This window comes from Varanus komodoensis, unplaced genomic scaffold (genome assembly GCF_004798865.1).
Source record: "Varanus komodoensis strain SLA01 unplaced genomic scaffold, ASM479886v1 scaffold2, whole genome shotgun sequence".
In the NCBI taxonomy this organism is placed as follows: Eukaryota; Metazoa; Chordata; class Lepidosauria; order Squamata; family Varanidae; genus Varanus; species Varanus komodoensis.
In genome coordinates this window covers 66542254-66565160 of record NW_025335568.1, presented here as the reverse complement: position 1 = coordinate 66565160, position 22907 = coordinate 66542254, and the positions used below count along the sequence as shown (strand labels likewise).

Genomic DNA, 22907 nt, shown 5'->3' with positions numbered 1-22907 from the left:
ACCTCCTTACGCTATTTTTGTCTATCCCACAAACTTCACTGGATAGCAAGATAATTGGGAAAGCACATGCTTAATTGGTTTTTCCTAATTGTTACAAGGTAAGCTTGCTGAAGTGGTATGTGTGTGCAAAAATCTCAGGATGGTTGTAGAAGCCAGAGCTGTTGCCGTGTGTTGTGGGGTTTTATGGTGGCAGCTGCGTCACAGGGACTGGCTGCATGGACCTGCAATTCAGGGTCTGTAGCTTGCTTGCTTGCTTGCTTGGCATGCAGCAGATCCAAGTATCTCCTGGCAGGACTACACAAATTTCTGCCTGAAATCCTGGAGAGCTGCGGCCAGTCCGTGTTGGCGATCCAAACCTAGATGGACCAGTGAGACAAACAAAAGATCCTCAGGAGGAGGGACAGATGAAGTAGGTCTATAAGGAAAGAAGAGCAGAAGGTGTCATTGTTCGTTCAATGGTGGGGGAAGCAGTGGGGGGAAATAGTGAGCGACAAGGCAGGGATTGCCCATAATTAGTGGTGTAGCAAGAACATCAACTAATGCAACCAGAAACGAGCACCCACTAGTGCAACTAGAAGTTAGCCAGAACTTCTGAATGGAACCAAGTCGGCAGAGTGTGCACAGAAGGGAATGCCACTGACTTTTCCCACTCTGGAAGTTGTTGTTTGAGCTAGTTGTCTTGGGTTGCATGAACACCCTGTTGCACTAACAGAGGTCCACACAAGTGCATCTTCAGATCTGGCCTGTTGCCAGTACTGAAAATGGCCCAAGGATTGGCTCCACCCAAGCCCATTCTTCCAGAATGGTCATTGGAGTCTACTTATTTGTGGTTCTTATTGTTTTTTTTATGCAGCAGAGTAATATGACTGGAATTTTGGAAAGTTTTGAAAGAGTACTCCATCGTAACACTCTGTGGTCTGGTTTGGACATAATGCTAAATTAAGACTTAGCTTTACATCACAGGAGGGCGACTTGTGATCCTTCCAATAGTTTGCCCTATGACTCCAATCAACTCTGCTGGCTATGGCTGATGGGCATTGTAGGCCAAAACATCTGGAGGAGCACACGTTGCCCGCCCTTTCCTTACGCACAAAATTCTCTCCAAGCCTAAATAAAGCCTCGGGGGTCATATTCGATCCTTCCCTCTGCTTTGGCCACTCGGCTGGGAAGAGAAACAAATTATGATGCTATTTCATTTTCCCCAGTTCCTGGCTTGTTGTTAAACACAAATTGGAAAGTGTTGTTTAACACAAACAATAGTTAAGATTACTGCCATGATTTCCAAATGAGAGTGTGTTTTGAACCTCACTTTCTGGTTCATATGTGATAACAAGCCGGGAACTGAATCACAGTTCATTTTTCCAGGCGAAGGAGAGGAGGTGATGGGACGTGTTGGCCCTTGGCTTTCCAGAGGTTCATACACAATACTAAACCATGGTTTCCAGTGCCGATCCCAAGACTTTGCTCACATATACTCACTCAAATCATGAGGCTAATCTGTGATGCAGCCCGCCTTAGAATATGTCACTGCGCCTCCAAAGGGATATTGTAGAGTTGAGAAAGTTTCAGGAAAGGGCAACCAACAGGTCTGAGGAACGGGAGCAGCTTCCGAGTGAGCCATGGCTGCACCTGGCCTGGGGTTCCACTGAGTTCCTTCCCTTTCCAGCTGTAAAATTGGGGATGGGCCACCCCTTCCAGCCCAAGCCAAATTCAATCTGAGGGAAGCGCTCTGCGTCTGCATTGCAGTGGGGGATGGGATGAAGGCAAGGGGTGGAGCCAAGGGCAAGCCGGCGGGGCAACAAGAATGTTAAATACCAGCATGCTGTCGCTTCTATTTGCAATCCATTGCATATTTGGACAGAAAAAAAGCCCCGTGACCCCCATGCTGCTTGGGCATGCTGGGGATTGCAGGACCTTGCATGGGGTGGCAGCAGAAAGCAATTCTTGTCAGCAACTAAGACTTAGGAGAAGCACTTCAATGTTTTAGAAAGGGGGGACTTGGCACCAAAGCCAGGGAACTGTGGAATGATCGGAGAGCGCAGTGGGGGTCAGGGAAAGGGGCATGCCTGTTTGGGGCCCCAGGACAGTCAAGTCTGGCCCCCGTGCCTGAGGTTACCCAACTCCGCTATAAGGGACCAGGCCTCCGGTGTAGTACCTAGCAGGCAGGCTGAGAGGATGGGTGACCAGGCTGTGGGGGGGGGGGGGGAGAAACCTTTGCAACTGGGGAGTTCTCTGTGTTGGCGCGCCTGTGGCTTTGAATCTGCCAGCCTGGCACTCGCATGACCGAGGAGGAGAAGCCAGGGAAGGGTCACGTAGCGAGGCTGTGCTCGATCCGACCTGGCTGGGGCCGCCAGGGCAAGGAGCAGCCGAGGTGCCCGGCTGCATGTGGTGTGCCATCTGGCACCACCCAGGGACGCACAGGATGCAGCAGGGCAGGGCAAGGGGCGCGGGGCACCCAGCCCCCCTCGGAGGGGGTCGCGTTGCAGGGCACATGCACAAAGAATGTGTGTGGCTGGCACATGCAGGCACTGGCCGGTCACCTGGGCAGGATGCGGCCCACATGCCCGCAGGGCCATCCTCAGGGGTGGGCATGGCCGGGCCCCTGCCAAGAGCCCACTCCCCAGCATGGTCCCCAACAGAAGCCCCCAGAGGGGTTCCTCCCGCTCGCCCTCGCAACCTGCTCGCTCACCTGCCTCTCGCAACAATGGTGGCGCAAGAAGAGATGCGCCTGCCGCCACTTCCTTGCTCGCTGGTCTGCACCCATGAAGCAAGCGGCACTGACGGCGAGCCAGAGGAAGAGGAGCAAAACGAGCCACTGGGCTCGAAGACGGACTCCCTGAGGGCATCTTCTCCAAGGCCCACGAAAACCTGGAGCTGGCGCTGTGCCGTGTGCCTGTGTGCTGTGAAGGCAGGCATTGTGCTAAGTCGCACTCTTCAAAAATCTGCATTCCACCTGCCCATCTACTTTCCTAGCCCTGCGCCAGCTTTTAAAAACTGATAACAGCTTTGTGTTCAAAGACGGAGGCAGGATGGAGGAAAATTTCTTTTGAGCCGTCAGATAGAAAGGAAGCATGTTGGAAAACATGTGGGCAGTTGGATGTGCGTGGTGGGGGTGGGGGTGAGCACAAAGAACAGAGTCAAAACAGTTGCTTCTATTTGTGATTCGAGACTTGTGGTCAACTTTGTTTTCACTTTGCATGAGAAAGAATCCATCTTTTCTTTTCCATGGCCCCACCCGGAATCCGCCACTCGTCCCCAGTTCCTGAACAAATGCAGCGAGTTCAGCAGGGATTTGTAAACTAGTTTTAAGGAATTTGTTTATTCAGCTTAGAGACTTCCAGTTGGTGCTGAGTGCCAGAAGAAGTCAAGTCGCAGCACTGCATCAGATTATAACAAGCACACGGCTGGGAGCCACACACAAACCCAATTCAGAAATGCACTGTGTTAAATCTTTTAGTGGGATGGGGGGGGATAAAAGAGAAGGAGTAAAGGCATCACAACCCACTGCACCGTTTCTTCAAGGGAAAATGGTGGATCTCTAAACTATTTTGTTGATCCAAAATTCTTATCAGGAGGATTTCCAAGGATAGCTCTATTTTATGCATTTGCCACTATCCTCTGCAGATGATGGGTGTTCCTAAGAGAATGTAGAGGTGGATTTGCACCTGCTGCCTCCTTCCAAAACCAGATCGCGTTAACCCAGCTTTGCCTGTGGACCACACACAGGGTGGGAGAGACCTAGGAAATGGCTTAGGGCTAGAGTTACTTCCCTTCCTTGCTTTTATTCCCCCGATATCTATTCTAGATATTGCTCTGGCTTTTTAAAAATGTCATTGATCTATATGTGTGTTTCTTGAAGCAGAATTTTTATGTATTGATCTTATCTTATACCAGTGTTAGCTGTACTAAGGGATCCAAGTAAGGAGCACAGTCCACACACAAGTCAGTCCAGCAAACGGTGTCCAGACAAGACACCCTCTGAATTTCCCTACAATCTTCACTGTTGCTGGAGGGAAATTCCCCATACTGCTTCCTACTGTAATGCAAAGCATATTTTGGGGTGGCTTCATCTGGAATGGGCAGTTAGCTTTGCAGAACTATTCCTGGGGGAGACAAGAACGGCTAGAACTGGTTTGTTGCTATAGATCAGTACAGCTGCAAGTCCTTTCCGACTCTCCATGGCAGTGGAGCGATGAGGACTGCCATGATCACCATCTATACTGGACCACGAAAAGCCTTTCCCAAACTAGCTGCTCACCCTGTAGTGCTCCATTAGCCCTCAGTGGTGGACTGAATGGTGTGAAAGCCAATCGTATGGATGATTATCTTTATTTACACAAGGGTGGAAATAGACTGAAGGCTGAGCTGTTCATGCATGGTTACCATTTCCCCATGATTAGTTCCCACAGTGCACCAATAAGTTCAGGGTGAGGAAATTGCTTGAATAGAAGGTAACCCCATGTTGGCCTGTAGGGAAGCTAGTGTCAAGCCAGCCATTGCAGCCTGGAGCCACGGGAAGGGAAAGCTGCAATGTTCCACCAGCATATGATCCAAACTATGCATCTGGGTCTCCACTGCCCTCATGTCCTCTGCAAGCAGGTTTTGGGGGAGAATAGAAGAATCGGGCCTGCATTTTCACAGAGTATAACCTTGCCACCCTTCTTGTTTCTTTGCTCTGGAAAGACATTGATGAGTGTGCAACCGGCATCCACACCTGCCGGCCAGATCAGATCTGTGTTAATTTGAGAGGCTCGTTCAGCTGCCAGTGTCCAGCCGGCTATCAGAAGCGAGGAGAGCAGTGTATCGGTAAGTACTGCACTGGGAAACCAGGCTCCCTCTAGTGCTTTGAACCTTGCACTGAAAGAAGCGCAACACTCCTGTTATTACAAGCAGACAGTCTTCAATTTCTTCAGCTTTCTTCTTGACCGATCTTGCATTCCTCTCTCCTCCGTATCCCTTTATATTGTATCTATCAGATTATAAGCTGAGAGGCAGAGACTGGCTTGTTTTGAACACCTGAGCATTTCAGGAGATATATATGGTAGCAATGCATTCTTGTTTTAACTCCATTTGTGTAATGATTTTCCTTTTCAATTGTGCTCTCATGGGAACCCAGACACAGATGAATGTGTTATCCCTCCGTTTTGCCACCATCGGTGCGTCAATACTCCCGGATCCTACTACTGCCAGTGCAACGCTGGCTTTCAGTTAACAACTGACAACCACACATGTGCAGGTAAGCCTCTTGCAGTAAGTAACTTTATGCAGAAATGGGCACCTCTGAACATGGTAAGGCTTCCTCATGGCCAAGGTTGTCTGGGTGAATACATGGAAAAAGTACAGAAATGCCATCCTGTTGAGATGGAATTGATAAGATAAGAAGGCTTAGGGCCGTCTTCATGTCCAAATGACCTGTCAAAACCAGGAAGACCAAGCACCAAAACTGTGCTGACGGTTCTTTGAAAGATGTTTTCTGTTGCTTTTCTTTTATAGACTCTCCTGAGCATCAGGTTGGGGATCAGCACCGAGAACAATTCAGATGTCTGTATTGTCAGGGTGGACTTTGATGGCGTTTAGCATTTTCTTTAACACTGATCGATCGTTACCCTTATTTTGGTTGTTATGATATTATTCTCAAGCTGACTCTGCACTGGTGTTTTGTTTTGTTTTAATTTAGGAACACAACCAGGTTTCTGAGTTTTTAGCCAATTTATGCAAGGGCTCAGTCTTCTCAGAGCAGGGAGACTGAGGGATTTGCTGGCTTTAGGAACATTCCTCAGACTATTGGGAAAGTTGTGCATGTGTGTGTGGAGATTGGGGTGCATGTGTGTTTGGACAGAATTCACAAAAGCGTCAAAGAAGGTTTCCCCCTCTGTGTTAATTCATTCAGCATTGCAGCTTATTAAAACAGGACCCTATGCATGCGTGGACAGAAAAAGGACCCACAATTCCTTGCATGCCCCACCCAGGATGACTGGGGCATCCTGGGAGTTCTGGACTTTTTTTTTTTTTTTTGCAGCATTTGGGATTGCACATTAAACCTGAATAAGCATCATGCTTTTGGAAAAGGCAAGTCTTGACACATATCACATTGGATTGTATCCAATGTCTCATAACGAAACAACTGTCATTCCGTAAAAACATATTAGCAGGTCTTCTGGGTGGTGGGAGCACCCGCTCTCTACCTTCACAGCCAGGGCAGAAAGAAGCGCACCAGCTGTGGCCCAAGGTCACAGGAAGAACCTTGGAGATGGGCTGCTGTGATGGCTTTATTTCTTTCCCACACAGTAGCTGGGCAGTTTTCCACAGTTCATCAAGCAAGCAGTGCGTCCTACTGGGACCCCAGCTGAACGGGATCAGGGCTGTGGGCATTCTGGGGGGTGGGAGGCAGTATCTCAGCCCCTTCTCTGAGCCCAAACACTTATGTGATGCAATCAGTCGTCAGGATGTTCCACTGCATCCCTTCTGTAGTTCATAGGATGTCTGTAACCCTTCAAGTTTGGAGGGTCATAGGCAGCCTTGTTTGACTGCACTGCTAAATGAACTGTGAAGACCTTTTATTTAGACAAACTTTCTGTTTGTTAGGTTCTTTGTGGTACTCTCTGACTTTGCCACAAATTTTCCATTCATCATTCTTCCTTGAGTTAACTTGATTTATTGATTTTAATTATATATTTTTTTAATTTTTGGCATTTCCCCTTTGTTTTCTTGCTGGATTAAAACCATTCTAATATCTAAATATTAGTTTGAATTAATAATTTTTCACTTACAATTCTTAATCCATAACCTTTGGCATGGTAACATCATCTTGTCCCGCACAACAAGAAATGTCAAGTTAGAGTTAATGCTTAAAGATGGTTAGGACCAGAAGCCCTAAGACATCACAGTTTAGTCTCACAGCAGTAATTATGTTAGTTAGCTAAAGGCACGGGAGCTTAGCTAGAGACTCTGGGGGAAGGTGGAGGACAGGAAGGCCTGGAAGAATGTGGTCCCTGGGGTCACGATGGGTTGGATGCGACTTCACAACCAACAACAACAACAACGGCATGTCACATGCACCTTTAGACGGAAGAAAAAGGGCAATGGCTCTCAACATGCCTGGGGCATGATGGGAAGGATAGGCTTTTCTCTGTCTAAACACACATAAGACTCCACCATCAAGAAAGTTCTCACACACCAGGAGCTGAACTGCAGTCCAGTGGGCCAAATCTAGTCCAGGGGAATCCGAATCCAGTCTAGGAGTTGCCCCTAACCGCCGATCATTTGGTAACTTCCTGACTTTTGAGCAACTATTTCCCACCCTAAAAGCTTGAAATGTCTCTCCTAAGTCTGTCTGACCAGCAAGAAGAGGTGTAGGCATTTGGATGTATCCACCACTGGAATGCAGCACCCCAAAACGTCTCCAGGGTTCCCTGCGTACTCCTTGTGCTTGCTCAGGCCAGGCACTTGCATGGTGAGGGGACCTACCAGTTGTACATGCACAGGGGACTGCATATAGATGACCCTTCCATAGGTGGACTGTGGGACTTACTGCCTGTCTCCTGCACGCCGAATAGGCTATAGGCACAGTTGCTACGTGCACACAAACTGTACACAAGTAAGCTCTGTATACGTGGTCAGGAGCCTTGCACACAGTGTGCACTTAATGCTTGGGCAGGACCACACAGGTGGCCCGGAGGAGCATTCCCCAGCCTTTTCACTCGGATGGTTGGGCTGCAGCTCTCCTGAGCGCCAGCCAGCGCAGCCAACGGCCCGCTATGGTCGAAGTTCTGCTCCAAGACATCTGGAGGGCACCTGCCTGGGAAGGCTGATCTGGCCATGTGGAAGCGGCTTGCTGGTCCGGCCCCGGGTTCCCCCCCCCCCCAACACACATATTCTCTGTATGCGAGATTGTCACACGGCTCAGGATGGTAGTTTACTATGTGTCTGAACTTGTGGAATTTGGCAGACAAATGAACAACAGGTGTTTCGTTTTTATTAAATTTATCCTCCACTAAGCAAGAAAATGCTCCCGCCGTGCAGCCTGGCCATACGACCGTGAATTAAACGAAAGCTATTAAAAGCAGGAAAAGTAACTCTGACAAAATAAACCCTATAATATTCGTCATCACTGTTAAAATATACTGAACAATTGGTTACCAATCCTGAATTTCCTTCAGAGTGTGGAGTGATGGGAGCTGCGTAAAAACAGACCACTAAAAAGGAAGGCTATATAGAAGGTGTTTGTGTTCCTTAAAAAATTCAGCACCTTTGGACACAAGCCTATGTTCAAGTAACAGTTTGCAGTTAGTAAGTATAAAAGTTGTGGGTTTCAGTTTTGTTGTTTTTGTTTTTAAGCCAGTTTGCAGCCCCTAAGCTTTTGGAAATCTTTTTTTTTAATTCTGGTGGTGTTTTTAAGCCAGTTTGCAGTCCTTAAGCTTTTGGAAATCTTTTTTTTTTTAATTCTGGTGGTGTCTCACGAGATTGAGCAGGTGAAAACCCCAGCTCCCTGGGTTCATAGCTCTAGGTATTACTGGGAAAACAAAGAGAAGTTTTGCTGGAATTGGGATGGGATTGATGGGGGGGGGGGGGCAAAACTGTATCCTCTCTTTCCCCCTTTGTGGGGCAGTTTTCATTGGTTTTCAAGGGGAATGTTACTTACCGGCTGTCCTAGTAACTGCCATTTTTATTTTCCAAATCTGCCACTCAAAACAACACTACAGCCCAACTTACCATCGTTCTGCAGCTTTCTTGGAAAGGCCCCCTCCTAGAAATAGGGCTTAAAATCCCCCGTGGGCACACACCCCTTTAGCGGCTCAGAAATGGTGTCACAGAAGGGAGGGGAACTTTTGCTCAGTCTCGGCACAGAAATCACATGATCCTGCCACTGCCACACGAATCACACAATGTCGACAAAAACGGCAGGCAGAGGTTGGGCTTGTGGATCCAGCATGGCGACTGCATGGCCTCTCTCTAGTTTTCTAAGGACTTGTTCTTCTAATCCCAGGATAGGCAAAGCAGTACTTGTGGGCATTATTTTTTTTATTATTATTATTATTAGAACATTTCTATGCCGCCCCTTGCCGAAGCCTTGGGGCGGCTTACAAACACAATAAAATACAATAAAATACAAAAATAGCAATATAAAATTAAAATTAACAATATAAAATAAATAAAAATATAAAATACTGGTGCCCACCAAGATAACCTCTGCCCTGTTTAAAGAATCAAAGTAAAATAATACAGTTTCTTAACCAGCATCTAGGGTTGCTGTGAACCATGGGTTCAAAAGCATCGTTTAATGTGTCAGGGCTCAGACTTTACTTCTAACTTGCACTCGGGCTTTGGGGCCAGTTGCTTGTCCTTTGCAACATCTCCTATGTCAGCCATTTTGTGGTGGTGCCCAAGATAGTTTCTCATATTGCCTGACAGTTTCTCATATTTCCTCTGGCCTGGTTCATCCTGTGCTGATTCTTTAGAAATCCCACAAATACTAGTGAGAATTAGACATGTGCGCGTGTAATTTTCCCTGAGAACAATGGGAGCTGCAAGAATTTAACTGTGGCTGGATCTTGCCCTTCATTTGAATGGACTTCATATGAATATATGTCATGAACTGCCCAGAGAGCCTTATGGTAATGGGATGGCATACAGATCAATAAATAAATAACCCTAAATTATATTTATATTTATATAATATACCATTGTATTATGTTAATCCTTCCTTCCAACCTGCTGCAGGCTGTGTGTTATATGTTCATTTAAAAGAGTTAACATTGAGAATAATTCACTGTATAATTTAATATTAATTTGCATAATAGCATGACCCCACAATCATCTTTTTCTTGGAACAAAAGCCTGGGAATTTTTGTGGGGGGGGCGGGTTCCCCTGCAGGATAGTACCTGACACTTTCGGTAAAAATCAGAAAACAAATGGAAAGGTAGAATGCATTTTCTATTAACTGGTGTGATTCAAAGGCAGTCTTGAATCTTTCTATTCCTTTGATGGATCTGACTATATTACATCAACTGCAGAATAGAGCAATCCAAAGCAATGCGGAACAGCCGCACCCCAGTATTAAAGTCTCTGCTAACATCTGCAAAAGTCCAGATGAAGGCAAGAACCAGTAGGAATAACCAGCAGTGGTTGAGCTGAGCTTTGCAGCCAAAATGACAGATGTTCATAGCAGCAAACTGAATTTGCTGCTATTCTTGCCCTTCCCTATTCTTCAGTTCAGCTGTTGATCTATATTTTATTTTTAAGAGTATCCCTTTAAAAATATGAATGGCTAAACTTATTTATCCATTCTTTCATAATCCGATTTATTATTTCTTCTTCTTTTTTAAAGAATACTTTTTGTTCTATTATAAAACTGCACTGGAGATTAGTGAGGTTTCTTGGTGACATCACAGGAAGTCAACCAATCAATGCTGTGTATAGCCAGGTTCTGCTTGAAATCTGTGGCTCCTCCCAAAAAGCTTAGTTATTTATTTTCCGTACCACACAACAGCTGAAGCTCTCTGAGCAGCTCACAAAGCTTCGCTCTTTGCACGGTAAGATTCCCTTCTGGACAAACACAGAACAAGCCTACTGCTCAAAAGAGGCCCCATATTTTCTTGGACACTGACAGAAGTAGGCTGCGGCTTTTCCTTCAATCTAAACCCACCTGCATCTTGCACAAAAGAACCCAAGTCCACAGAAAGCACCATCGCCAAACACCAGCACTCTGAGCCTTGTCCACAGCTTAGCATTCTCTTCACCAGCCTTTCCCAACCCGGTCAACCCTGGATGCCCCCATCATCCCCAGTCTGCATGGCCTTTGGTCATGGACGTCACAGCTGGATGCCTTTAGTTGGGGATGATGGAAATTCTAGTCCAACACGTCTGGGAGCTGTATGGTTGGAAAAGGCTGGTGCACAAGGCCATGACTAACTGCATTCTATCATTCCTGCTAAGTCACCCAGTGCTGTGGGGATTCACGGATGGCCTGCAAAGTTCCACCATGAAAAGCCGTTCGGTATCCCTTTCCAAGGCAAGTGTGCGCAACCTCAGGGCCAAGGGCTCCATCTGGCACTCTGGAGTACAAAAGCTCCCATCCAAGTCTCCCACCAGATGGCCTCACCTTCCTCCAATCTCCCTCGACAATGATCCTTTGATGGTTGCACTGGAATACGGAGCACCCCAAGAGCTTCTCCAAAACAGAATTGAGCCCTTGGGCTGGAAGACATTCAACACCTCTGATTTAGGGTTTCAGCCATAATACCTATAATGTGAACTCCGCTGCTCACAGCCTCCCACACTTTACTTCCACTTGTATGGAAGAGACCAGGACTAGGGGGAAAGCTCTTTGTTTGTGGAGATGTATCATAACCTCCAAGCTACAAAATCTTACATGCATTACATCCAATCTTACATCCAGAGAACACACCTAAATACCTGACACTGGAGGACTGAAGATGCTTCATGTTTCCTTCTAGACATAAACGAATGTGAGACCAGCAACCCGTGTGCTCAGCTGTGCTACAACGTGGTGGGGTCCTTCCTGTGCCAGTGCAATCAAGGCTTTGAGCTAAGCCCTGACCGAATCAGCTGTGATGGTGAGCAATGGTCTCCTCCACTGGTGGGATTTCCAAGGGAGGTTGGAGGTGGTCTTTCTGGGAATGTCGGCATCACCGGTACAGACTTGACATGCAAATGACTGCAGGGTCTCCTCTTCCTTGCTCCTCAATAGTTTTTTTAGTGAATTTTTTGGTTGGCTGGTTGGTTGGTTTTGCAGGGAACTAAGGTGTAGATAGTCCGGATTATAACCACAGCTGAGTGAAATCTTCACTTGCCATTTTTTACCATTTGAATTAGGGTGGTTCTTTTTTTGGAGGAAACCCCTTTTCATTGGCAGTGGCAGCTCTGCTTCTCTTGAGCGCCAGTTTTCATGTTATTTCTTTTAACTGCAACATGCTGGAGTGAGGACCAGAATCACTCGCTTAAATCCGAATTGACGTAGGGCTTCGTATTTCATTGGCTGTGTTGCTTTGTTTTGTAGTCAAATCAGAGTAAGAGCAGCACTGCCAGCTCCCTCATTCCAGTCTCTTGTGGGTTAAAAAACACACAAAAAGAATACAGCAGCCAGCAATAGAAGCAAGCACAGCTGACACCACTGTTAAATAGGAGGGACGCTAATTCCTGCTTATTGGTCTCAGTACCCCAAAATAATTACTGAAGAGGGGGAGAGGGGTTCCATTTGCAGCTTGCAAACCTGGCAGGAAAGGGGCCCTTTCGGCTCAGCCGTGGCACTTCCGCCGTGGTTCAAACGTTGTCTCTCTTTTGCAGATGTTGATGAATGCAGAACTTCTAATTTCATGTGTCAGTATCAATGTGTCAATGAACCAGGGAGATTCTCTTGCATGTGCCCGGACGGATACCAGTTAGTCAGGGGAAGGAATTGTCAAGGTAAGTAACTTAAACACCTGCATTCTTAAAGCAAAAGATTTTCCCCTCCTTCTAAAGCGCCTAATCATACATGCTTGAAATACTCCATTGCCCCAGAGTTGTCTCACTGTGGTTGTGAAAGAAAAGAACTGTCCTCCATCTTTGTATCTAGGTTGGTTTGGGGAACTGTGTGTTCAAATCGTTGTGTGTGGTCATATGCGGATCAGCTTCAGCCAAAAGCTTAAAAGGTTACTTTGACGGTCGGGGTGAGAAAATTTCCCCACAAAGCCAGGAATTATGGAACTTCCAGGCTCAGCAGAAGGGGGTGTGGAGTGGGGTTGCGGGAGGAGATTCACCAGGAGGAACCTAGGGAATAGGTGGCAGAAATCCATGTGAAACTACCCTCCATATTGGTTGCAGCAGGGGAGGGGGGCAATTAATTTTAAGATATAAAAGCCTATGTCAAAACAGGAGAGAGAGAAGCAGGCCAGTCCACGATTGTGGCACAATTCTCATTAAAAGAGGAAGTATAAAATAGGCTCAGATGAGGCGCAGCATACTATGCCAGCCAAGGCCCGTGGCTCACCAGAGAGCTGGTAAGTCTGTTTTACTCACTGTGATGGGCACAAAAAAATCAGGGAGCAAGAAACAAGCCTCTGGCAAGCTTTGTGGTGCTGGACAATACCGTGGTAGACGAGAGCTTTGCTAATGCCCTGGCCTGACGGAAAGGCAGACAAATGGATGCTACATCCAATCAAGCCAAAGCTTCCTAGAAGCAAAAATGAAAAAATGAGGCAGCCCTACTTTGGACACATCATAAGACGACAAGACTCCCTGGAGAAGACAAACATGCCAGGGAAAGTCAGAGGCAAAAGAAGAAAAGGAAGACCAGATAAGAGGTGGATTTACTCCATAAAGGAAGCCGGAGCCTTGAATTTAGAACAGCTGAGCAGGGATGTCATGGATAGGCCATCTGAGGGGGCTGTGATTCATAGGGTAGCCATTACAACAACCACCACCCTACAATAAAATGGAGCCCGGCATACACAAAGCAAGCTGCTATATGTATCAGGGAAGACACGATTCGGACTTGTGCAATCTAATCATCATCATCACCATCATCATATTTCTGTACTGCCCCCAGAAAGCTTCCTGAGCAGTTCACAACTTTTAAGTCACCCATCCACATTTCAACCAGGCCCAGTCCTGCTTAGCTTCCAAGATTAGGCAAGATCAGGCACTTTGGGCTATATGGAAGCTATAATTAAAACCTCAAGAGGCACAGACTGAAGCCAAGTGCAAAATACTGGGTGGGGAGATAAAGAGGGTAGAGAGAATTACTTGCTGACCCTGGGTACCATATTCCAGGATATCTTGCAGATTCAAGCTCAGATCTCGTATCTGAATGAGTCCAGTCAAAAGATTCTGCCAGCAAAACTCTAAAACTTTTCTTTGCTTTCCTTCCTGATACAGATATAAATGAATGTGAAGTGGGTAATGAATGCCGGGAAGATGAAATGTGCTCTAATTATCACGGTGGCTATCGTTGTTATCCAAAGAACCCTTGCCAAGAACCCTACGTGTTGGCCTCAGAAAAGTAAGAGAAGCCCACCCACAATTTCTTAACAAGCATCATTTGCAGAGAGCAAAGCTGAGTTCCTCTTTGCATGGAAAGATTTCCCTTTTCAGTCGTTGTGGTTTCTTTTACAGTCGCTGTGTTTGTTCGGTATCTAATCCCCTTTGTCGAGAACTGCCATATTCCATTGTCTACAAGTATATGAGCATCCACTCAGAGAGAACTGTGCCATCTGATATCTTCCAAATCCAGGCAACCACGATTTTCCCCAATACAATTAACACGTTCCGGATTAAGTCTGGGAATGAAAACGGAGACTTCTTTCTGAGAGTGAGTATTTTGTGACCTCCGCTAAAATGACTCTCTTCTCTGGCCTGGCGGTCAGCAGATGCGAAGACGTTGCTCAAAAAGCCCAAACCAAGTCAGAGTCGGGGGCATTTGGTGGGGAAGAAGCACTCTTATTGGGCCCCATTCTGCCACTGGACCCCTGCTAAATGTGCAGCTGTGGTACCACTCACTGGCCACAGGTCGTGGAGGCGCCACAGCACAACCAGAGCTGGTGCCAACCATCAGCAGCCTCGGTCCAGCTGGGTTTGCATAAGCTGGGCATCCAGGCAACATGCAGTGACACGCCTGCTGCATTTCCACCATGTGCCATTAGAGCATGCACTGAAGGTCCTTTTCTCCTTCTCCACTTATTTCCACCTTCAGCACCTTATTACTAACCTCGCCTCTTCTGCATCACTACTGCCTTTTCCTCATTCATGCAACGACAGCAGGTACATGTGGTATAGCCATCACCAGACCCCCAAAAATGTAGCAGCTCTGAATTCAGATGAGAGATCCCATGCTTCAGTGCTTCTCTGCCATAAGCAGGAAGACTGTGGTACCTACATTTCTGTTTCCTGGTGTACTGGCGTTCTGTAAACAAGGTGTTTGGCTATGGGAAGCCTGTGATCAAATTTGCCATCTTTTTATTTCTCCCTCTGTTTTCCCCCTCCTGTCGTACATTTGCAAGGGTTTGACCATTTTGCATGGTTTTTCCTGCACCACTTTTTCACTTCATAATTAAAAAACCTGTCTGATTAAGCAAGCTCCTCCTTTCCAGCTGAAAGCTCAAGTCCATTTGGTGCATGATTGACAATTATTGCTGAGCTAAATTTTGCTTTTTCTACCAGCTGAGTCTGTACACAATACACAAGACTACATGCAATTTTCATAGGAATATTGAAATCACCCAAATTCAGCCCCTAACCTGGTAAACACAGTCCCTAAAGCAAATGAAGTCATGCATCTTTGAATATTACTCTGGGAGGGTTGGAGGGAATACTATACATTTCCAGGTGGAAAAAGCCATTTGATTTTCTTTCAGCAAAACACCCCGGTGAGCGCGATGCTCGTATTGGTAAAGCCCTTAACAGGACCCCGAGAACATATCATTGACCTGGAGCTCCTCACAGTCAACAGTATGAACTACCGGTCAAGTTCAGTGCTCAGGTTAACACTGATTGTGGGACCCTATCCTTTCTAGTCTCCGCAGTTAAGTAATCGGCAAGCAACCAAAGAAATATTCCCTTAAATGAAGCACTTATGAATTTATTTATAGATTTTACATGGCGTGTTTGTTTTTTTTTTTAAGGAAAAACCCCTTTATTAAGGAAATTAGTACTTGTAGCCATGCTCTTACGCTTAGAAATCAGAAGTAGTGTACATGTTCTGAAGTATAACCCAGGCATTGCCACTTTCTGTATAAAGTCTGCTTTCTCCCTACTCTTATAATACCTGTATTGGTTGTCCACCCACAGCCCAGTAAATTTCTACTCTTTCCACTAAATGCATGGAGGCGGCAGGAGAAGCGGACGCACGTGCGCAGTTCCTGCCCCAGACACAACCTGTCCAGCAGAAGCTGCGACCAGAGCTGGCTGTGCGGAAGCTCCGCATGCCGCAGTTTGCCAGTCACGGGGAAGGATCTGTGGCAGCCGCCCCAGGATGGAGGCCTCCAAATAAGCCGCCCCAGAACTCCCATGATGACAGCGGTGGTCCAGCTGTGGAAGGCACCTGGTTAGGGTATTAAGTGGCATTCACACCTTGCGCTGAACATCTTTCATGAAGAGCAGTGTGGTGTAGTGGTTGGAGTTCTCACTCAGCCAGGAAGTTCACGGGGTGACGTTGGGTTCCTGGTTGTGGACTCTCGGAATAACCTGCCTCACAGAGTCGTTGTGAGGCTAAGTGGGCCCACAAGCAACTTGCAGGGGGAGCAGGACAGCAAGTGGCACTGCATGCTTGAATGCCTGCGTCCACGCGATGCAGTGCAACGCTGGCAGTGCGGACTCAGGAGATCTGAGTTCCAGTCCCCACGTCGCTGGGAAGCTCGCTGGACAGCTTTGGGCCAGTCGTGGGCTCTCAGCCTTACCTACCTCACAGGGTTGTTGTTAGAATAACATGAGGAGGAGGCCATGGAAGCTGCCTTGGGAAAGAGGGAAAAGGGCAGAGTATAATTGCAATAATAATGATTTTTAAAAAGCAGCAGGCAGTGGAGTGGAGCCAGAGTGCCCAACCATGTTCACTGCCCCTCTCCATGAATTCAGTGGCCGTGCCCTAAAAGTGGGGACAGGATTGCTATCTTTGAGGTTTTGTAATGTGTGCCTTTTCCTTTTCAGCAGAGGTTGGAAATATGATACTTTTCCATCTGAAGGATGCAGTCTCTCTCCCTCTCTCTCTCTCTCTCTCTCTCTCTCTCTCTCTCTGTGTGTGTGTTTGTGTGTGTGTGTGTGTAACCACCTCTGTCCAGTGATTGCTTATGGATACAAGAGCTCAAAGAGCAGATGGTGCCCCTCTGTCTGCAAGGCTGCCCCATTCATTTCAACGGAGAAAGCCAATTCATAAGTGTATTCTGTAGCGTATATGTTAATGAAAATATTGTAGAAATCATGCACAAGAACATCATATGGGATGTCACCCAGCCAAAGAGCACCACATTTCATGTCCATTGAGATTATAAATTCCATGGGATCCATGTACACTTAGTATTAGCTGCATTAGAAACCGGGGAGAAATTAATTCAGTTCACATGTTAATGTTAATGTGGACTCACCTAATTTTGCATATTTGGATCACTATGCAAACCAAAGCTCAGTTATCCTTTGAAATTTGCACTTCTCCAAATTTTGCAATGAAGTTCTCCAATCAAGAAATGTACACAAACATGCATTTATTAGGCAAAATAACATTTAAAAAACCATGCATTAGAAGTGTATCCAAAAGTGCTTCCAAATTTTCATCCAAGCTTTAAAAATAAAAGCCTCAAAGTTTGGAATGAACTATACTTAAGACATTTCTTGATGTACCAAACTTAAGATAGGAAAAAGAAGGAAACTAAAACGGACAGATTTTTCCATCCATAGACAGGATTGTGCCCAAATTCAGCTTCAAAGGTACTGGACCATTCAGGTGAATAAAGTCCATTTCTATTTTTTCATCATTTTAGTATGCCTAGGAAATAGAATCTAGGTTATGGGTTATTGGGGGTCAGTAGCCCCAACCTTGATAGCTTTCTCTTCCGCAGGATTGGGCAGATCTACTTTGTTTCCTGCTAGGACCTCAAGATTCACCAACAAGTTCTAGCTCAAAAGTCCTGTTTCTTTGTATGTAACATAAAACTCATGGTTCTTACAAACAGGAACCTGTTCCTTATTACCGCTCAAGCATCCTTCAATTTAACAACCTTGTGTGGAATCTTTTGGGGGCTGGCTGTTCTTGAACAATCATAGGGCAACTAATTCTGTCTCTAGTAGATGTGAAAGTTTGCCACTTGTCCTTTTATGGAAAAATAATTGTTCCTGAAAGGCTTGCGGGGGGAGGGGGAGGTTGCAACCCTCCAGGGCCCTTGAAATATTGAACTCTTTCCATCAGTCCACAAACCACGGGCCACCTGTCTCGATGAAGGTCATTTGGCTAACCCATAATATAGCCCCTTTTCTTTGTCCCTTTTAAGTGCCTTATACAGATAAATACAGATCAGAGAAAGCAAGCAAGATTGTTCTTTAGGCACCTACTTGTTCTCATATTGAAGATTTTCCAATATATTTATATATGATTTAGAGCTAATGAGCATCATAAAAAGAAAAGAGTTTGCACTGGGCGTTTCCTGAGCTGCAGATACTGGGCAGATCTTTTCTACTTAAACCACCCATTAACATTTTATCTGTTCCGAGAAAAATGGGACATAAGCAGAATGCTTTGCCAACAATGAGTGAAGCTCCCAATGGAAAAGAAAACATCATTTGGAGAAATATTTCTGTATATTGTTTCTTGTTGCACACAACAATCCTTCTAGTTCCTGAGCAAAGAGGGGGGTGGGTGGGAAGAGAAATATATGTTTGTATACTAAGATTCGCTAATCTAAGAAACAGCTGCCTGTAAGTTGTTCTCTCTTTTCCTCTCTCTAATAATTTTTGGCTTAGTCTGGTGTATTTTCAGAATTTGGGATCCAAGAATTGGCTCTCTTTTGTTAAGCGTTCTACAACAAAACTGACTTATTTATCCTATATATATGTGTGTGTGTGTGTATCTGTTTTATAACTGAGAATTGCAACTCTAAATGTACAGTCTTCATTTAAAAAGTGCATTAAGATCTGGAACTCCATACATCCTTTTGTAATATGCAAAATCTTTTCTCATTTCTTACCTAAAAATCCTAGCAGAGAACTCTTTGATGTACATTTTTTAATAAATGAATAAATATACCTGTTTTTGTGGACTTGTTTTGTTTTGCAAGTTATTTTAACCTAAAAGACCACTCAAAGAAACCAGATCAGCAGCTGGTGTATGTCAGTGCTAATTTCACAGGAACACACAAGTTAACACCAGCTGCACTCTGACACAGCTTATTGGTGGAGCACAAGCTTGCGTGTACGATCCAGAAAAAGGACTACGGTGATCTTAGCCAGGGAAGATTTCTAGGGAGCTGCTTCCTGTCTGCACTGGCCTTTCTAAACGGAATGAAACACCCCCTTGCCCAGCGTAGCTCCCATTATACAAGCCAGAAGGAGCCAACTCTATGCCAGGTCGAACTTTTTCCATCCACACCAATATTGTCTGCCCGTCCTCCTTGCATCTGGAATTGCTGGCGGTTGCACATGGCACGGGCACGCTCTCCCAGGAGCTGGAAGCCCTGCACACTTGTACGAGTACAGAATATTTGAATGCAAGATTCAGCATACTGAGCGTAATACTGAGCGTAAGCACGGCGTCCCGACTTCAGCACATGCTCTCCAGAGAGGTGCACCTGGTGCCAAGGCTTTTCTGCACCAGGCCAAAACCTTTCTATTTTCCCAGTATTTTAAGATCTGATTGTGATTTTACTTTTGGTTTTTCTTAGATTTATCTCTTAATGTGTGCTGCCTCTTGTTTGTTGTATTGCCGTCCTGAGACTCCAGTAAAGGACGGAGTAAAAATGCTTTATATACTCGTAAATGAATGAATACATAAATTGCCTAGTTCAACTTACTCCACATTCTGACATCATTACAACATGAATTTCCCCATTGTATTCTCACATCATGGGCCAATATTACTGGCTGAAGGAGGGGTTCTATGCCCTCCAGAGAAAACCTCAGCCCAGTGCTCAGTTGCTGTGAAAAGGCAAGCTCCAAGCTAGGCATAACTCGGAATGGAACAGAAAATTGAACTGCCAAGATTTTATTTCCCTTGTACAAATCTTTGGTGCAGCTGCACTTGGAATGTTGTGTTCAGCTCTGGTCACCCAGCCTGAAAGGACACTACTGAGTTGCAAAAACTACAGAGAAGGACAATGAAAAGGATTGGGGCTGGAGCAGCTCCCCTGTGAGAAACGGCCACAACGGGGACCGTTCAGCTTAGATAAAAGTCAAGAAAGGGGAGACACGATTGAGACATGGAGAAAGATGGGAGGGAGGGGTTTTTCTCCCATGAAGCTGACAGGTGAGAGGTTTAGGAAGTACTTCCTCACATAGCAAATAATGAAACTATGGGATTGGCTGCCATGGGAAATGGTGAAGGCCACCAAATGGATGTTTTAAAAAGGGATTGGGGGGATTCGTGATGGAGGCGGCTCTCCGTGGCTACTGGCCTTGCTGGCCAGGTGCTCCCTCCTTCACCAGAGGTGGCCTGTCTCCATCCCCCAGTTGCTGAGGAGCTGGGCAGGTGGAAGGCCTGCAGTGATCCTGGTTTGCCAGCATCTGAATGGCATGCTGGAGTAGACAGACCTTTGCTCTGATCCAGCATGGCTTTTCGTACCTCCTTTTGTTTTTATTAAAAAGATCCAACCAAGCAGTTTCCTTTTTGTTTCCTCAAGAGCAATAAAGACCTTTAATATTTTTACCACTATCTTTTACCCTTTTTTTAAAAAAGAAAAGATCCCTTCTTTATGTTTATAGACTAAGGTATATGCCTTTTTGTACTCTTACACACATTATATGTTTCATATGCAAATTCTAAATACATAGATACCAATTAAACATTTATCTTGCCTAAATATGCATGTTCCTCCTTATATGTGTAATTGGGATATTGAAAGGCAAAACTGAGAATTTGGATACACTGCTTTGCTTCTTCAGAAGTAAATCTTTAAAGCCTTGCATGGCCTAAAACCTTCATTCCTGCAAGGCAATCCCCCCTCAGCCTGCCCCACGCTACAGTCTGATGGCTGCTGAACAGTTCACAGGATGCTTCCCCCAAAAATGGTTGCTTTGCCAATCTCTTCATAGCACTACAAAGCACAATTATGATTAATTAAGCCACTTTATAAGTAAATTTAACCTTTTGGCACTCTGTAGTTGTCATGAAGTACCAAATGGGCCAAATTTATCCTGTGAGCAAACAGAAATTAATGATTTTGGTGATCTGTAGCTGCTCCAGATGCTTTCCCCCCCTGCCCTTTGGTTAAAAATGTTTTCCTTTCTTTATCGCAGGGGCAGCAGGAGCTGGCAGGAGCCGCAAGCGGCCAAACCGTTCCTTAACCACTTCCTTACAGGCTAGAATACCAGTACACATATTGAAGTAGTAGATAAGCTCCTACAGAGGGGAACTCTTCTGTTTAATCTGGCTCTGTTTACTTGTCATTATCACAATCGCAGGCCTTAGAAACAGGATCGGCTGTGAAACGCAGCATCTTCCAAGAAACATGGACACTGTCAGTAACTATAGAACTCTTGCGTAAACAAGGCTCTCCCCGACATAGTAACCAAACTCATTCACTTCTTTGAGACCACCTGAACACGAGTCCAATGGGATTATTATGTTTGGAAGGCTTGAAAAACAGGAGTTTACTGTTGAACTCCGTCTCCATGGCAGCTGACCATTGCTTATGTTTTGAGAAGGCCAACCACGTTTCTAACTTTATAACTCTTCGGCTAAAATACAGAACAGCTGCTTCCCCGATCGTAATGCAGCACATCTGGGGCCCACTAGGGGCAAGTCCTCCTCTTAGTCGAATTACTTTTAACGCCCTCGCATTTCTATCAAAACCCATCATCTCTGCGGGATGGCAAATTTCCATATTTCCCAGCTGGGGGAACACCTGCATGATACAAACCTAAAGCACGCTGCATCTGGTTCTTTCAGGGGGGTGGGGTGGGGTGGGGTGGGGTGGGAGGCAAATCTTATTCATCTGGCCAGCAGAATAAATTATTGTCACTAGTGAAAGGAGAGAGGGTAAAGAGTCAATGGCTTTTTCTATTTAGGCAAAAGCAGATGTTCAACAGGGCTGTTTACTTTGTATGTATTTTATTTATAAGTTAGCAAAAGACAGGACCTTTTAATAAAAATAGGAACTTGCACTTTCCTCAGTTTAGGACATTATTATGTGGTTGCTCAGTTAGGGCCTTTTCTTACCCTCAGACCTCATCACCTTGAACCTTACTAAGATGCTCTGTTCTTCATTGTGCATAAAGGCAGTCCAAAAACTGCTCAGAACCGTTTGGTCATTATCAGCTTGACCATAAACATTTGAGATCCTCAAAGGAATGCACTAAATCTATTTGTGATGTGGCCCTAATGTGTGGAATACAGTCTTTTGGTTTCTGCATTTTGAAATATGCTATTTTATTCTTAAATCTTCACCCAGTTGCTGGTTTTTATTTTGATTTTATATTGTAGTTTAAAACTTTTAAAGGTGCGATCCTATGCATGCTCATAAAGAAACAAGTACCTACATGCTGGTTGAAGAACGATAGAAGTTGTAAGACTTTTTTGTATCTAAACGTGCAAAGGATTGCACCTTTAAAGGTTTTATATAATGTTTGATCATGCTGTATTTTATGATTTGAATCATTTTGAGCCACCCAGAGAGCTTCAGCTATTGAATTGTATAGAAATGTAATAAATAATAAAATAGAATCATAAATAATTGTATAGGGATTTTGACAGTGTTAGGGGCCATCTGTAGTCCTCCTCTGTTTTCTCACTGCAGCCTCTGCCTTTTTTTCTTACCAGGGAAAGAATCCATTAAGGAAAAGAAGAAGGAACATGCTGGATCTCCATCTAGAATCACCATCTCTGTGGAACATGATGAAAGCCAACAAGTGTAAAACTACTGAATTACATGCTCTGATGCTGTTTCATCATGATTTGGGTGCCTTCTTATTACCTGCATTTGCAGCTTCGCTTGAGAAGGACCATCTCCTTTTAAGCTAATAATATGTTAAATCCCAGTGACTCTTTTACACAATTTGCAAAACTCTTTGCTTTCACCACAGTGACTACACAGAAAATTTTATCACTGCCTGGCTAGATTTGAAACACTTGCTGTACAATCTTATGCATACATCCTCAGAAATAAGTCCCACTGTATTCAAGTGGGTCATAATCCCAAATAATTCTGCACTGTATTATGGTCATAAGATTACTGAGGGGGTTGTGCTTTGCACAAGCTTGGGAATTGGGCCT

General features: G+C 45.2%; 1 protein-coding gene across 3 annotated transcripts in view; it reads left to right on the top strand.

Moving 5' to 3' along the window:
* The window catches only part of EFEMP1 (EGF containing fibulin extracellular matrix protein 1), a 56733-nt gene extending 37992 nt beyond the window's left edge, over nt 1–18741 (top strand). For 2 of the 3 annotated variants that reach the window (XM_044428589.1, XM_044428591.1), the window contains 7 exons: nt 4684–4806; nt 5117–5236; nt 11458–11577; nt 12308–12427; nt 13880–14003; nt 14096–14312; nt 15355–18741. In XM_044428589.1, coding sequence (XP_044284524.1) covers nt 4684–4806; nt 5117–5236; nt 11458–11577; nt 12308–12427; nt 13880–14003; nt 14096–14312; nt 15355–15513 — 983 coding nt within the window. In that variant the 3' untranslated portion in view covers nt 15514–18741. The remainder of the gene's footprint in view (nt 1–4683; nt 4807–5116; nt 5237–11457; nt 11578–12307; nt 12428–13879; nt 14004–14095; nt 14313–15354) is intronic. The other variant, XM_044428592.1, reaches the window with a different exon arrangement.
* The last annotated feature ends 4166 nt before the right edge of the window (nt 18742–22907 follow it).